The sequence below is a fragment of the Sander lucioperca genome, chromosome 23 (assembly GCF_008315115.2).
Source record: "Sander lucioperca isolate FBNREF2018 chromosome 23, SLUC_FBN_1.2, whole genome shotgun sequence".
Taxonomy (NCBI): domain Eukaryota; kingdom Metazoa; phylum Chordata; class Actinopteri; order Perciformes; family Percidae; genus Sander; species Sander lucioperca.
The window spans coordinates 3,538,277-3,554,698 of NC_050195.1; the positions used below are offsets into that span (position 1 = coordinate 3,538,277).

The following is a 16,422-nucleotide window of genomic DNA, read 5'->3' on the forward strand; positions in this document are numbered from 1 at the left end:
ACAGAAAACCTACAAAACAAGGCATAAATCTACAGAATAAAATATACAACAACAGAACATACACAAATGAACAATACAGACAACAAAAATGAACAAACCGTAACAGCATCTTGTTGTCACGTAAGGGCCCTGTTCGTGTTGCACAGACATTTTAATTGCATTTTGTGTCTGTTAAGAGGCACAAAGGCACTCTAAAACTTGCCCCGACAACTGCCGTTTTAGCTCAGTGGAAGCTTGTACGTAGCTGCAGCTACTCCGTGTTGCCTGCACCGATTCGGGTTGTTTTTTTTTCAAACGAAAGTACACGCATATTTATAGCCATCAAGATTAACGTAAAAATTGGCCGGAATTCTCCTTTAACTCGGCGAAACCAACGAACAAACCCCACGTCTGTCATTCACAACCCGTTAGCTTGTCATTTTTAGATAAATTCACCGACAGAAAGATATCAAATTGATTAAAGAACATAAAAAGTTTAATCAGAGAATGTCGGCATGTCTCCCTCGGTTTGTGTCTCCTCCGACAGACACGTCACATACGTAAGTTGCTCTGCCGACAAACGCGGATCTCTCGGGCCAGACCGGCGAAAACAAGCAACATTAATTAACTGCCAAGTATCCCAGATTATTCAAATGGGCAGAAGGACACATGCACTGACTTAAAGATGCCTAATATTCTTTATGATAATCATAAAAATATGTTTTTAATTTATCTGGGATGAATGTGATTTTATCAAGCATCATGCTACTTCTGAAAAAAACGTCTGCTGTAAATGATCCACCACTGAAGGTAGTTCAATTTGCATTAATCACCAACAGATGGCAGTCAAATGAAGTATCTTATTTTCCACACATTAGATCGTATCATTGGGTAGCATCAATCATCATGATCTGAACAAGTGACCTGTGAGTAAAGGAGCATAACTTTGTAATGATAAAATGTTATTTTGTCAAACTTGTGTAGCAATGCAACAATGTAAAATATCTCCATGACAGAGGCCTGCATTCAAAATCTTATTTGAATAAAAGCACAGCAGTGTTATCTGCAAAATGCACAAGCATCAAAAGTAAAAGTACTCAATATGACGCAGAGTGTCCTATTGTGTTATAGGAGGCTACTGTATTTGATACATGTGTGAGAAGTACTGTAAGCTGGTTGAGGTGCAGTACGGAGTTTATATAAGATGATACTCTGACGTCCCGTTCCCATGAAGGCAGCACGGAGCTGCACCACACAAAGCCTAAAGAAACACTAAAGAGAAGAAGAGTTACGATCCACCGTCTCGTCCCGTCGAAGTGCTGTAAACTGGCAGCTTTTAATGTTGCAGGCCACTGTTTTTTGCAAGTAGTTTAAAGTGTAAACTTGTATTGTTGTGATTCGTTGGTGTAAACTCGCCTTAAAACTAACGCCCCCCCAAGGGCATCTCAACACATAAAAATCATGATGACTTTGTTAATACATCTGGACAATTTTGTCTCCAAATCAGAATTAAGAATAATGTAAGCTTTTTAAGACTGGTTGCACAATTTAGTTACTAGCAAATGTGGATGTTGTTACTTAAAATATGACAATTTCCCCCTTTTATTCATATGAGGAATTATTTTACTACTTCTACTTCATCACCATAAAAATATTACCAGCAATACCAGCAAATACCAAATACCAGCAAAGTATTACACCTTGTGTGCACAGTATTGAGATACAGTCCTACTGGTTTATTGCAGCATACAGGCAATTGTGACATATTTAGCATACAGATTTCCTGGAGTGTGCATACTGTATTGATAAAAAAAATTCTACTTTGGTTACAAAGAAAGATTTTTGTAGATGTCAAATAGGATTTCTATGTTATCTATGTCATTATTGTGTCTAAACAAATGTGACAAAAGAGAATACAAAAGAGGAGGACGCAAAATACAGTCTGTGTCAACTAACAGGCTTACTTGTTCAACACTTATAAAAGGCACTTTTCAAAGCTGTTTGCTTTTTGTGTTGATTTTTTGTTTGCTTGTAGCCCAGGTGAAATGTGTTTCTTAATATTGCTTTGTTGATTATTTGGCAAACACATTATTACTTGAAGAGGATCTAATGGCTCTGGAACCTTAGGCCCTCAGGCCGTCAGAATTTTGACTCCAATTACCCTTTCTCTAAACCGTCCCCTTCAGCGTATTCGTTGATCCTATTAACCGGAGGACTGTAATAAAATTAATGAGACAATAGATTTGCAGTTAACACTCTTTAGTGACAGTATTTTAAGATTACAATACACATGTGGGCTCAAAACTGAGACTAGGTATCCCTGGCAATCAGACACAAAGTACAGGACTCAGATCCACGAAGCCTCCAAGATTCTGAGCCCTGAATTATGACTTGCCCTGTCTATTTATCCTCCTCTCCGGGTACTCCGTCGGGCTCTTCTTGCTCCCCGTGACCTTTTCACCGGGCGCCTGGACACACACACACACACACACACACACACACACACACACACACACACACACACACACACACACACACACACACGTGGGGACCCGCCATTGACATAATGCATTCCCTAGCCCCTTACCCTAACCTTAACCATCACCACTAAATGCCTAACCTTAACCCTTACCCTCACCCTAACCATAACCTAATTCTAACCCTAATCCTAAAACCAAGTCTTAACCCTCAAACAGACCTTTAAAGTTGTGGGGTCCAGCAGTTTGGCCCCACAAAGCTATCCCGATCCCACAAGTATACTGTATTCCTGGTTTTTGGACCCCATGAATATAGTTAAACAAGACCACACACACACACACACACACACACACACACACACACACACACACACACATATCTACCAACTGTTTCCTGCCATTGACCCAACTGCCATGTCGTGTTGTTGACCCAACTGCCATTTCCTGCCTCTCTTAGACACACACCCATATCCACAATTAGTACACCACATTTAGATGAAAATTACTTCTATTTTAATGGTGGTGGTAGTGGCGGTCCTTGAAGCTTCAAGCCATCATTGGATATCTTGCTTTTTTCCCCCTCCTGAACAAGAATGTAGAGGACAAAGAAAAGGTTAGCAAGGTTGTCTGAGCTTAAATTATCATCAGAAAACTACTTCATTGATTGAAAATCACTTGAAGTGGATTCTACCGAGGATTTTGGTTTGGCGGTGGCGATTCTGGAAATAGAGAAATACAGTCCAAAATCAACATTTGTGTCCTTGTTTTATGTGATGAATGTTAATAAGCATCTCTGTCAGCTAGACATTTTGAAGATCTTCATCCTTCACCTTTCCTCCTCTACTTCCAGCAGATTCTTGTAGAATGCAATCTCTGCGTCCAGGTCCATCTTGACATTTAGGAGGTCCTGGTACTCCTGGAGGTCACGGGCCATCTTGTCATTCATTTTCTGAATGTCCTCCTCCAGGCGGCTGACGGTTTTCTTCTCCACTGAGAAGTTGTCCTCCATCTGTGCTAGCTCGTCGTTCAAGGATTCGATCTGGGACAGCAACCAAATGGGATCGAAATGATACTTAGGCAGTGAAAATAACTTCAAATAGAAATAAAATAAAAGGGTGATTTTTTTTTTTTTTTTTGCTTTTGTGATCTGGATGTGTATCCATTTGCTGTGTCATTAATTAAGCATGCAGCTGTTTCTGAACTTTTTGTGTTCCATTTGTTTGATTCCAGCTACAAATGGATTGAAAAATGTAGGGTTTTGCATTATTATCTTGTGCAGTACACTGTAAGCCTAATGTTGCATACTCACAGTTCCTTTAAGGTCATCCACCTCACGAGTAAGTGACTGAACTTTGCGCTTATGTTCATTGGCCTCTTTCTTGGCCAGTTGCAAGGCATCATTATTCCTCGCTGCCGCTTCGGTGAGGTCAGCAAACTGGTGATCCCAGTGACAAACACAGAGAGCACAGGGTAGAACTGAGTCAACTGTTCAATAAATGATGAGTCAGAGATTGAGGAAGAGTGACTATGGCAAATAGCGTGAAGCATGTAATGAAAGATGTGGCCACAAGAGGCTTGCCGACACTAGCTGGGTGGTTGAAGCAGTTTTGAGGTGACACTGTTCATGACAATCCAATGTTCAATGGTCATAAAGAAAGGAAGGTTCTACTTTACTGCATTGCTTTTCAGTTTTTTGGCAGATGATTTAATGCCTTTTTTAAGAAAAAACTTAAAAACAGCTGATTTTTGGGGCCACATGGGGCAGTGGAAACACGCTGTGAACACAATAACTTTTTAGGTTGATATGGGGAACTTGTTAGCAAACAGTCAACACCTATTTACAAATCAAGCAGATGAGGAGCAACATTATCATTCATTTGGAGTTGTGTTTCTGGCCACCTGATGAATGTAAGTCCAATATTCACTCTATTTTAGCTGTGTTTTGGTCTCTACTAAGTCCTGGGGGAAATATGTGTCTCCTTAGCTGCTAAATGCTCCTCAGAGTTCACCAGTTAGTAGCTAACTTTGTCAGCCATCTGGTGCTGGGCAGGTACTGCCTACTGCAGCCAAAAACAGTGCTGACGAGGGCCATGAAAAATGATCCAAAACAGTACAGTTGGGGGTCAGAAAACCAAAACAAAGAGCTGAAAGACACTAAAATGCTTTGTAGAATTAAGGGGATCTGCAGAGTCAGGTGGGTTTATCGCTAGGACTAATAGTTTGCAAATCCAAGTAGTCATGTGATCAATTACTAGATCTAAAATGTGCAGAATGTGGGATTATATTCAAGCTTTAGTCCATTCATCCTGCTGCTTTAGAATTTCTTGAACATTTTTTAAATTACACCACATTCTCTTGTAGAAAATCTTTACCTTGGATTTGTACCGTTCCTCAGACTCTTGCATGTTTTTGGAGGCCAGTTTCTCATACTGCTGACGGACGTCCCTCAGAGCATCTGTAAGGTCAGGTTTAACCATCCCCCTGTCCACCTGCACATACTGCTGCTGCGGCTGGGTCTGCAGCTCCCGTATTTCCTGCAATAGAATCAATAGAACTGTCATGTACAAATACTTTTTTGCTTACTCAGATGACATACAGTACATTGAGGACAGTATTGCGAGTATGTAGACTTTTATTTTAATGTTCATTTATATACTATTCAATGAGTTTCCTAGCTGTATATAATTGCACTGATGCATTCAACCCTATATTTGGTACTCTGACCAGATTAAAAAATACCTCAAATTATTTGGCCCAGTATTAAAAAAAAAAGGTAGCTTACCTCCTCATGCAGCTTCTTGAGGAAGCTGATTTCTTTCTTGAGTGACTTAACCTTCTGCTCTAGGTTTAGTCTGATGATTGTAGCATCGTCCAAATCCTGTGTAGTGACACTCACTCTTAATAAGGTTACTTGTGAAAGTGACATAAATTATGCATTATGTGTTTGCTGACATAGAAAGAAAATACTCTCTCAAACATGCTGTACAGACACACTCACACAACAACCATGTACACACAATGACCCATTGCGTAGCGAGGAAAGGTCACAAACACATGCATCCAGTAGAAGTCAACTCCAGGCACCTGACAAATGTCACTGCCACCAAGTCCTCCAAACTATACGACCATATAAGCCGTTTATTCCTAACTAGCTTTTGTGCAGCTAACACCTAGCCTAGCTCCAAGGAGCTAACGGCTAGCTTGGCTGGGCGTAACCAAGCAACCACGGGTTTTGCCCCTCCCCCTCCTATTTTCACATACACACACACACACACACACACACACACACACACAGACATGGTCACTACATGTCTGTCGTTTGCTTTGTTTTGTTGTACTTAAAAGAAACGTATATTGGTTTTAATTGATCAAAGGATTATTGATTGACCATTGAGAATTTTGAAGTTAATAAATTCTACTATACTTTAATTAGCAGTTGTTTGTGATTATTTGTGTATTATTGTATTAATTGCTGGTTAAACACAGGTCAGTGCTCGGATTTCACCCTTCCACTGACAAATGAGACTATTCCACAGTTCAATATTGGCCCCTGAAGTTTCAGGGTGGTGCCCCGTTTTGATTGTTTGTTGATTTGATAAAGTTATTAATGACCATATTCATAACTAATATTGATAAACATCTTTGATAATATGCCAATAATCTGATCTGTACACATACCGGAACCCAACATTGCACATGCGCGTGACATACGTCACGACCAAACGTTAGTGATTGGTTATGGCAGATCCAGAGTGGCTCTGGGCAGATCCAATAGTGTTAAACTTCAACAAGGTTGAGTACGCGTACCCACCTTCAAGGAAGTTAACACTTGTCAATGGAGAGGCCAGACTCTGTACAAATGAAATGTACCAGAGTCTGGTAGGACCAGGCTAATTATTACTCTCTTTGCAAAAATCCTGAGGCAGAGATGTACCTGACATGCCTTCTCTCGGTGGGTTATCTCAGCCTTCAACCTACAGAGACAAAAAGCAGGCATTTTATTATTATAGCTGATGGGACTCTTCCCTTCCACCTTAACCCTCGTGTTGTCTTCCCGTGGACCATGCAACTTTTTGTTTCTTTGGGTCAAAATTTAAACTTTTATTTAACGTTTTGGACGTCTTTTCGACACTTGTTGCTTTTCCACCAATGTTTTTTTCACTTTTTCGTAACGTTTAACGTTTTTTTCTGCACCTTTTGTCACAGCCTGTCCGTGACTCAGGCTGTGTGTTTCCTTTTTTTTGGGTTTTCGGTGTGTGTGTGTGTGTGTGGGAGTGTGTGGAGTGTGTGGGCAGGCGTGGCTTCCTCCAGGGCACCTGGCTCTCCAGCGCAGCAGCAGGTGATCTACTAATCAAGCTCCAGCTCTAGTACTCCTGTTATCCAGGCAGCCAGCGCCAGTTTGTTCAGTCTACCAAGTGGTAACTACTCTCGGCCAAAAGCTCTAGTCTCTAAGTGAACCTGTTTCAAAGTTTTTCTTTATTTTAACACTATGTCGTTTTTTCTGTGCGCAGACGTTGGAGGTCTACAGTATCTTCACTTCCAGCCACGCCACCTGCTGTGTGTGTTTTCGAGCCTGCCTTGCCTACCTCCGCTCCTACACTCCATTTGGATCACCACCATCCTGAGTTATATTGCAAGATTTCTGTTCGGCTAAACTTTCATTAAAAGAACTGTTTTCAAATTCCATCCATCTAGTTTGTGTTCGCTCTTGGGTCCAGACCTCACCCTAACACCTTTGACGTTTTTGTGTGTGTTTTTCCCCCACGTTTTTTAAGCTTTTGCCAACATTTTTTTCACTTTTTCAAAGTTCTTTTATAAAAAAATATATATATATATATTCAAATGCTATACAATTGAATAAAACATGTGAAGAGCATTGTAGGGAGCCATCCACATTATTTCTTTTGAAAATTTGGTTGAAAGAAACCCACATTTCTGATATAGAAACTTTTTGAAAATGGAGGGAGGACAACAGGAGGGTTAAAAGCATGACATTAAACTATTTTCTGCCTCCCCAGCTCTGTTTGCCTTTTCTGGCTCTGGCTTTACTTCTTCATGAGTACATTTCAGTGAGAGAGAAACTTCACTCAGACACAGAGCTGGTATATATACTGTATATATTTGACTAGTTACTAAAGTATAACCTGTAATTAAGTCTATATAACAAGGTTATGAATAAATGGGGTATGCACATAGGCTTACTGATAATAACGAATCTGATTTATAGGCTTACAACATAACAAAATCTGTATGGAGTTTCTTAAACATCACACAGTGGAGAACAGAGACATCACGCCACGCCTCCTACTTCTCTTTCAGTTTATTCCGGTCAACTTCCACCCGGGTCTTCGCTTCGGTGAGCTGGTCCACCTCCTCCGTCAGGTCCCGTATCTTTTCCTCGTACTGAGTTCCAACCCGGGATGTGCCTTTGCCCCGCAGCTTCTCTAGCTCCACCTGTTGTTTCTGGTTCTGCTCCTCCAAGAAGGGGACCGTAGCAATGTATTTGGCGAAGCGGTCGTTGAGCAACTTCAACTGAACTTTCTCGTTGCCAAGCATATTGTAAGAAGACTGTGGAGCTGTTCCATACAATATTTTGCTGGTATTTTTTCAGACAGTAGCTCGGTGTTGCTCGTGTCCTGACTGCATCAATGGAGTGTGCCTGGGAAGGCGTTTCCTAACCCATTACTTATTTATAGTCTCCTCCTCATGCAAATAACTCAACAATGACAAGTAATAACTTGATGATCCAGCATGTAATAAACATACAGTGTATCAAATATGTCAGGGGAGACTCTTTCGCTCCCTGTCTGTCTTTCTTTCTGTTTCTCTTTCTTTCTCCCTTCGCTCCCGAGCTGTCAGTCCTCCAGTGCTGCTGACTAGCTGAGATTCAGTGATTGTGAAGGGAGACGCAGGGCAGCTAAGCCAGGGACACTCTACACCTCTCAGCCACACTGCACTGGTGCTACTGGGTGCACTGTGCTCTTTACAAAACACAACAAAAGAGGTTTTGTTATGTTTGTCGACTAGATAGCAGCCTGAACACACAAATATTTATTTCACAGAGAGTATTTCACAGAGATCACATTTTTGCTTTGAGGGCTCAGGTGGCAGCAGTGGATTGAAGTTGGCATGTTGCCCCTAAGACATGACTGTGCAGGGACAAACCCAGCTCAGTGAGCTGGTCTTATCTTTGTAAAGCATCAGAGGCTGGGGAAAACATCAAACTATAGTCTGGCTTTGTCTGAGTTAACAGTTTAAGTTGTATCCTTATTGTCTGTATCGTACTAAACAATTTAGTTTACTTACAGTATCTGCAAGATCATTAAAAAGATAATTTTTTGTAACCCACATATCTACATTTAGTTTTTTTTCCCTCCTGTTGTATGCAGTGGTGGAAGAAGTATTCAGATCACTTACTGAAATAAAAGTAGCAATACCACACTACAAAATACTCCGTGACAGTCAAAAGCCCTCCATTCAAAAACAACTTTGATTAAAAATACTGGCAACAAAATGTATAATGTATTAAAAGTAGTGATTATGCAAAATGGCTCCTGTCAGTTTTATGTCATCATATTACTAGATGATTATTATTGATGTATTCACTTGTACTTTAATGTTGTAATTGGTCCAGATGGAGCTAATTTTATTTGCCTATATACTTTTGGGTATAATTTAGGGGTGTGCAAAAAATGAGATTCAGTCTCTACCGATTCAAAATCGATTCATAGAATTCCAAAAATCGATTAATATTTTTTTTTCTTGTTTTGACACTATTGTCCTGAAATGACATTACCTGGCCATTCCCATAGATGGCGCTGCATCAACTGAACTGTTGATCTTAATTCATTTCTGAGCCTTGTCCTATCTAATGTTGACTGTGCTGATGTTTTATTAATGCTTCATTGTTTTTGAATGTTTTTATGAATTATTATTATAAAAAGTATATCTCAGCATTTGACTCAGGAATAGGCTAAGTGCTGTGGTGAAATTAGTATTGAGATCTTTTAATTTAGGGGAAACTGTATGTGTGTATGTGTGTGTGTGTGTGTGTGTGTGTGTGTGTGTGTGTGTGTGTGTGTCTGTCTGTCTGTGTGTCAGTGTGTGTGTGTGTGTGTGTGTGTGTGTGTGTGTGTGTGTGTGTGTGTGTGTGTGTGTGTGTGTGTGTGTGTGCCAGTGTGTGTCTCTGTGTGTGTGTGTGTGTTCTTGTTTAACTATATTCATGGGGTCCAAAAACCAGGAATACAGTATACTTGTGGGGTCCGGATAGCTTTGTGGGGCCAAACTGCTGGACCCCACAACTTTAAAGTGTGTGTGTGTGTGTGTGTGTGTGTGTGTGTGTGTGTGTGTGTGTGTGTGTGTGTGTGTTTTTTTTTATGTTTCCTCATTCCCCAAAACTCAAACCAACACTTGATTAAGTGTCTGTAAGAAGAAGCAGGCACAGAGCCAGAAGTATGAGGAAACAGAATATCAGACCCATCAGCAGATGAATGGGAAAAGGTGTATTTGGGCAGACATGTTCCGGGACCTCCCTACATAGTTGGAGATCTCAATGTTAAACCCAACACCCTTCTGTCAGACAAAGCAGGTGGAGAACTGAATGTGACTTTGCAGCTTCTCTCGCTCCCATTGGACCGAGATCAAACGCTCAGAAAATTCACCTAACCGCTGAGTGGCAGCAGCCGGAGTCTGAGAAGGGTGGGGGAATATTTGTGGAATTTGTTTCAACACAATTAAACTTGACATGATTGATATGAGGAACACATCAGGTGATGCTGTTGCACAACAACACTGAACCAACTGGTTCATGGGATGTAACGTTTACTTTAGTTTTCTTTGAAACTCTTGGACTGGACCAATGTCAAAGACTGTTGTTTCCATCAGTCACTTAGACACAAAAACATAGGAAAATAATAAAAACGTTTGTGCGAATTTGAGGACGTTTTTTCTCTCGAATTTTGGCATTTCCATCAACATTTTCTAATGTGATACTTCTAAATGCGCATAAATACATTGATGGAAACATGACTTGTGTCAGATAAAAGCAAGTGCCTTGCAGTGGAAGGTGGTAAAATATGTGGACAATTTATTAAAGGGAAAAATCCCACGAATTTGAAAGTACATTTGAGAAGCGTGCACAAGGAGGCTAACCTAGCTTACCTTAACAAGATAAAGGAGAACGCAAAGCCCCCTTTGCCTGAAACAGAAGGGTCAGTGTATCTTTTGGTCATTTGATTTTCATTTCGAAAACACGAATGATTTTCATTTTAAAATACAAAATTTGAAATTGAAATACAAAGCGTTTTTTTCCTTTTCCTGGTTAAAAGGGCATGAGAGATATTTTAAAATATGCTTTGATATTCATTTTCTATTTCATATAACAAAAAATAAAATCACTTGAAAATAGAAATGAAAAAAGGCCTGTTTTTTTCATATTCAGAGACCGGATGTTGTCATTTCCAATGCAACAGCGCCAGTGTACCAGTGATGCTTTCAGCACAGGCAAAAATGACTTTGGAACATAGACTATTAATATTAATATTTACACACTATGCTTTGGAACCCTACTCTGATGATGCTTGAGCGGACTTTTATTTCAAAATGTCACATTTATTTATTTCTCTCTCCCTGCCTCCCTCCGTCTCTTAGTACCGGCATTCTGCATCATGACCCCACACAAATTGCAACAGAAACTCTTTCAACTGATCTAGCCTCATAAAAGTCTCCTCTATAACATATAAAAAGTCCTAAGAAATCCAAGTGGTGGAAAGTATTGAAAAATAGGTGAATAGGGAAAATATTTTAACTAACAAATATCTCCATTAAACTTCCCCAGTTGATTATTTACATTAAGACAATCTTGTGTATTACAAGTATTCTGAACGTGTATGTTTAATTATGCAAATTACTGAGGCATTGACTTTTGAAATATGTGCTTATTTGCATAAATAATGGTGTTTCAGTAATTTTCAACTTGGACTTGAACTTATATGTTATAGAGGAGACTTTTATGAGTAAATAAACATTTGTCAGATTTTCTGTTGCAATTTGTCGGAGATTCACTCCTTTTTTTCTCACAAAATGCTTTTACTATCTCCCCTGAAATAAATAAAAGTAAAATTTAGGCTATTGAACTATATTGACTAATTTATATCTTTATATGTATTGCCTCATTTATTCATTTCAGAATGTATTTCATAGCCATATTTATGTATGTTTATGTAAAGAGTTGCAAAAAAACGGAGGATCAGTCGCTCAGGAAGTTGGGCTACAAGTTTCCCTCAACTGCAGAATCAGACGCTGCGAAGCGGAAGCTAACTTCAACGTGGTGTCAGATGAGTCTATACAGTCTATGGTCACATCATGTTTGCGCCATTTTCAGCGCAAAATCTCCTCACATTTCTTGCAGAAAATTCTCTTGCACCCCCACTTCCCTGTAATATGCGCACAGAGATTTTCTGCACATGACAGAGTAAGTAATTTTAAAGTTATCTTTAGCCTGTGCTGAAAGCAACACTGGTACACTGGCGCTGTTGCCTTGGAAATGACAACATCCGGTATCAGAATATAAAAACACAGGTCCTTTTTCATTTCTGTTTTCTAGTGATTTTATTTTTGTTATATGAAATAGAAAATGAAAATTAAAGCATATTTTAAATTCCTCTCATCCCTTTTTGACCATGAAAAGGAAAAAACACCTTGTATTTCAATTTTCAAATTTTGTATTTTAAAATGAAAATCAAACAATCATTCGTTTTTTTGTTTTTTAATACCTGTTTATGAAAGAAAAAAAATGTAATGACCAAAAGATACACTGACCCAGAAGCTAACCCCGGTACAGGGTATGGATGTATGTCGATTTAAATAAAAACAAATGAAAAATGCACTTTTAAAGAATCTGGGTCTGAAGAAAACATAGCATCAGATTGAATGACATACCCATCAGTGAAATCACGGAGTGTACCATCTTCAACCAGAGGTGGGTTAAAATTCTGCTGAGCTGCACTTTCATCTTTGAGCATTGCTTTGAGGCTTTGCAGTATTGGGATATTATGACGGTGCTGTTCTGCCCTCTATCATTGTACCCAAGTGAGATTTCAACAGGCTGAACATATGTAGTTAAAGTGTGTCTTGTAATATTGCAGCCTTTGATGGTGCGCAGTAGCGGAGATAGTGTGGGTGCATGTGTGCGGCCGCCCCAGGGCCCCGTGCCAATTAGGGGCCGGTCAAACGCCGCCGATCTTGCGTCACTTGACGAGAACGGGGCCCAAAGTGACACGTTGCAGATTATTATCTGAAAGAAGCTAATTACGTTCTCACGTTGTGATAATCCAGCTCTTCTTATCAAACATATAGATAATAGTGCCATGTCAGTTATATAGTGTGGCACTGATTGAGAGCACTTGGCCTGTTCAGGACCATCGCTGTCCATCAGCTGTCGCTGTCCGTGGTGCTGAAACATTTTTACTTGACTGGCAAGCTGTTTTCTTCGTCAAAACGTGTGTCTTTTCTTTGTGTTTTATTTGACATATAGGCTTACTTGGCTCAACAAGTGACACATGCATTCATCAGTTATTTTACCGTTTTTTTTAAATTTTAAAATGACTTGGTAGCAATGAGCCCCATGATGAAGCTCCGCCCCCACTGTACTGAGAGTCTAGCTCCGCCCCTGATGGTGCGTATTGTTGTCCTGTAGGAAACATGGTCTAGAGGTTCTTCCAGTGGTCCAATAGGCTACAGTGCCCTGCCAGGGGACTGCAGATGTAAATTAGCCTGTTGCTAACTCTGGTACAATGCATCAAATGGTAACATTTATGTTTTAAATTGTACAAAAAATAAATAAATAAATAAAAAGAGAAATTATTGACCCATCCTCCAAATTAAACGGAGTCACTCAGGGCAGAGAATCAGGAGGAATGATAATTTGGTATGAATCTGAATATACCGATTCAATAGAATTAATCAAAAGAAGTGAATTGTATATCAGCTGACAAAGACATATGCATCTGCCCCACATACAGTACATTCTAGACTGAATGTTGTCATGACATTGTGTAAAGACATTGTTGTCGTGTTTTTTAAGTCAACTGTTTTTAATGTTTCCTCATTCCCCAAAACTCAAAACAACAGTTGATTAAGTGTCTGTAAGAAGAAGCAGGCACAGAGCCAGAAGTATGAGGAAACAGAATATCAGACCCATCAGCAGATGAATGTGAAAAGGTGTATTTGGGCAGACATGTTCCGGGACCTCCCTACATAGTTGGAGATCTCAATGTTAAACCCAAAGTTACACCCTTCTGTCAGACAAAGCAGGTGGAGAACTGAATGTGACTTTGCAGCTTCTCTCGCCCCCATTGGACCGAGACCAAATGCTTCGAAAAGTTACCTAACCGCTGAGTGGCAGCAGCCGGAGTCTGAGATTAAACTTGATCTGATTGATATGAGGAACACATCAGGTGATGCTGTTGCACAACAACACTGAACCAACTGGTTCATGGGATGTAACTTTTACCGCCGAGACCACATCACCCCTGTTCTCCACAAACTCCACTGGCTCCCAGTCAAACACAGGATCAACTTCAAAATACTTCTCCTCACATACAAAGCACTTAATAACCTTGCCCTTCAATACCTCTCCGACCTCCTCACCCGTCACACTCCTGTGCCGCCTCAGGTCCGTCGATGCAAACACACTCAAGACCATCAGGACTAAGCCCCGGACCTGGGGCGACAGAGCCTTAACAGCTGCTGCACCAACCCGGTCTCACGACAGTTCGTGAAATAGTCACGTTATTTGGATCTATTGATACGTGTACAGGGACACGTTTTTCTACTTTTTTTCGTGGTGGTCACCACAAAATTGGAACGTTACTATTTTTCGAACTGCCATGCAACTGGGGGAGATGGTGACAACATGATCCGCGGTCTCTTGGGGACACAACAACCGGGAATTTAAATGCTGCATGGCGGAGACAACTGCCATGACACTGGCCTGCTCTGGGGAATGCAAAAACGGTGACGCCACACGCGGTAGACGGTGACAACAACGGCCGCCGGGACACGATCTGTGGTCTCTGGGGGACGCAACAACGGGGGACGCGCTACAACAACGGAACGGTTGTGATTAGAAAAAGAGAAACGGGGAAAGGTTGTGGTTAGGAGAACAAGAACCCAACCAACCTCCTTACGTGGATTTTCGGCTTTTCAATAATACTCGCTACCATAATCGTGCTGTTATCACGTAATATGCTTCCCATTCAAATACATTAGTTTAAAATTCGTGCTCACCAACACGATGAAAACCAGAAAAACGTGTCCCTGTACACGTATCATATAAGGTCATAAATAACGTCACTAATTCACGAACTGCCATGAGACTGGGCTGGCTGCACCCACCCTCTGGAACGCCCTCCCCGACAACATCAAACAGTCAAGCACCCTACCATCCTTCAAACAGGCCCTCAAAACTCACCTCTTCAAACTTGCTTTTTTCCTGTTAACAGACTATCCCAGTTTTTCCTCCTTTTCATTGCCCGCCTCTCCTGCTTTACCTGTGCTTGTCCATGCACCTGTTTTTATGTGTTTTCCTTTTCTTTTTGTCTGTCATGTAACCTTGTTTATATACCTTTTGTCTGTTTGTAACCAAAACTGTAAAGCGTCTTTGAGTGTTTAGAAAAGTGCTATAAAAAATAAATGTATTATTATTATTACTTTAGTTTTCTCTGAAACTCTTTACGCTTAATACTGGACCAATGTCAAAGACTGTTGTTCCCATCAGTCACTTAGACACAAAAACACAGGAAAATAATTTTTTCGAATTTTGTCATTTCCATCAACTCCAATCTATATGGCCACATAAAAACATTGTGGACATGTCTATGTGATCTGCAGTGCTTTAGATATTCAGTCAGTCAGACGCATTGAAAGTCACAAACACTACAAGCTAACATAATGGTAATCTAACGTTAATCCTCCCTCCACCAAGCAAATTCAGATTGTTCAAAGAAAAAGAAACTGCAGCCTTGCAAACTATTGGCTGGTTGGTTTGTGTACAGAAACCATAGCAACGCACAGAGCTGACCATAAGCCTGCGGTGAAAACTCTGATTGAGACACATATTCTGAATGCGCTGTATACATGTCCGAAAAATGCCTCTATAACCAGAATAATACCGGAATATCCCACGACTTAATCAGAAAATGCTAAATTAGGAAAAAGGCCTTTTTCTGAATATCTAACGGGAATATGCTGTTTACATGACATATATTGTCATATTTGAAATAATGGAATATTGGTGTGCATGTAAACGTGTTGTCTGTCAGCCTCAACCAAACCGTTGGTTAACCAAAACTGGTGAAATATCACCATCTTCTGGATATTTGATCTATAAGTTCCTAAAGAGCTCACTTATTAAGGGAAAGGACCATCATGTACAGTAATGCACTGCTTTAATCTTTAATTTCATTTGATTACTTATTCACTCTCCACCACTGATATCAACAACATTTTTTTTATGTTTTTGCTTTTTTATAACAGAAAATAATTGACAATTGTGGAAATATTCTGGTATAATGTTTTAGGTTTTTATCCTTTTAGCCTACATTAGATCCCTGCACCACAAAAAAGACAAAGCAAGTTGTGTGCGTGTTGCTTTCTAATTATTTGGTTTCAGCACTGTAGTATGCATATTTTTTTTAAGTGTAGACAGTCAACTCATGTCCCCTACAGAGGACAACAAGACTAAGACCATGAAGGTGTGTCCCAAATTGAATGGCAATCCATCCAACAGTTGTAGAGATATTTCAATAACAACCCAAAAATGACAGAATATTAGCTTGCATTTGCTTGAGGAAAACTCTGAAGGATCACTGAAGTCATTAGGATACATCTTTTGGGGAACTTGAATATCTGCATCATGGAAACCCATCTGATAGTTGTCCAGACATTTTACGCAAATATCAACCTC

The 16,422-nt window shown here is 40.1% G+C and overlaps 1 protein-coding gene across 1 annotated transcript; it reads right to left on the reverse strand.

Annotated features, from left to right (window-relative positions):
• Positions 1 to 3,021: 3,021 nt before the first annotated feature.
• LOC116053734 (vimentin-like) lies at positions 3,022 to 8,128 on the reverse strand. The gene is made up of 7 exons (XM_035998199.1): positions 7,765 to 8,128; positions 6,391 to 6,430; positions 5,239 to 5,334; positions 4,829 to 4,990; positions 3,762 to 3,891; positions 3,287 to 3,470; positions 3,022 to 3,175 (listed from the first exon to the last, which is right to left on the reverse strand). Exons 1-7 carry the CDS (start codon positions 8,010 to 8,012, stop codon positions 3,109 to 3,111), a joined length of 927 nt encoding a protein of 308 aa, XP_035854092.1. The 5' UTR covers positions 8,013 to 8,128; the 3' UTR covers positions 3,022 to 3,108.
• Positions 8,129 to 16,422: the final 8,294 nt, after the last annotated feature.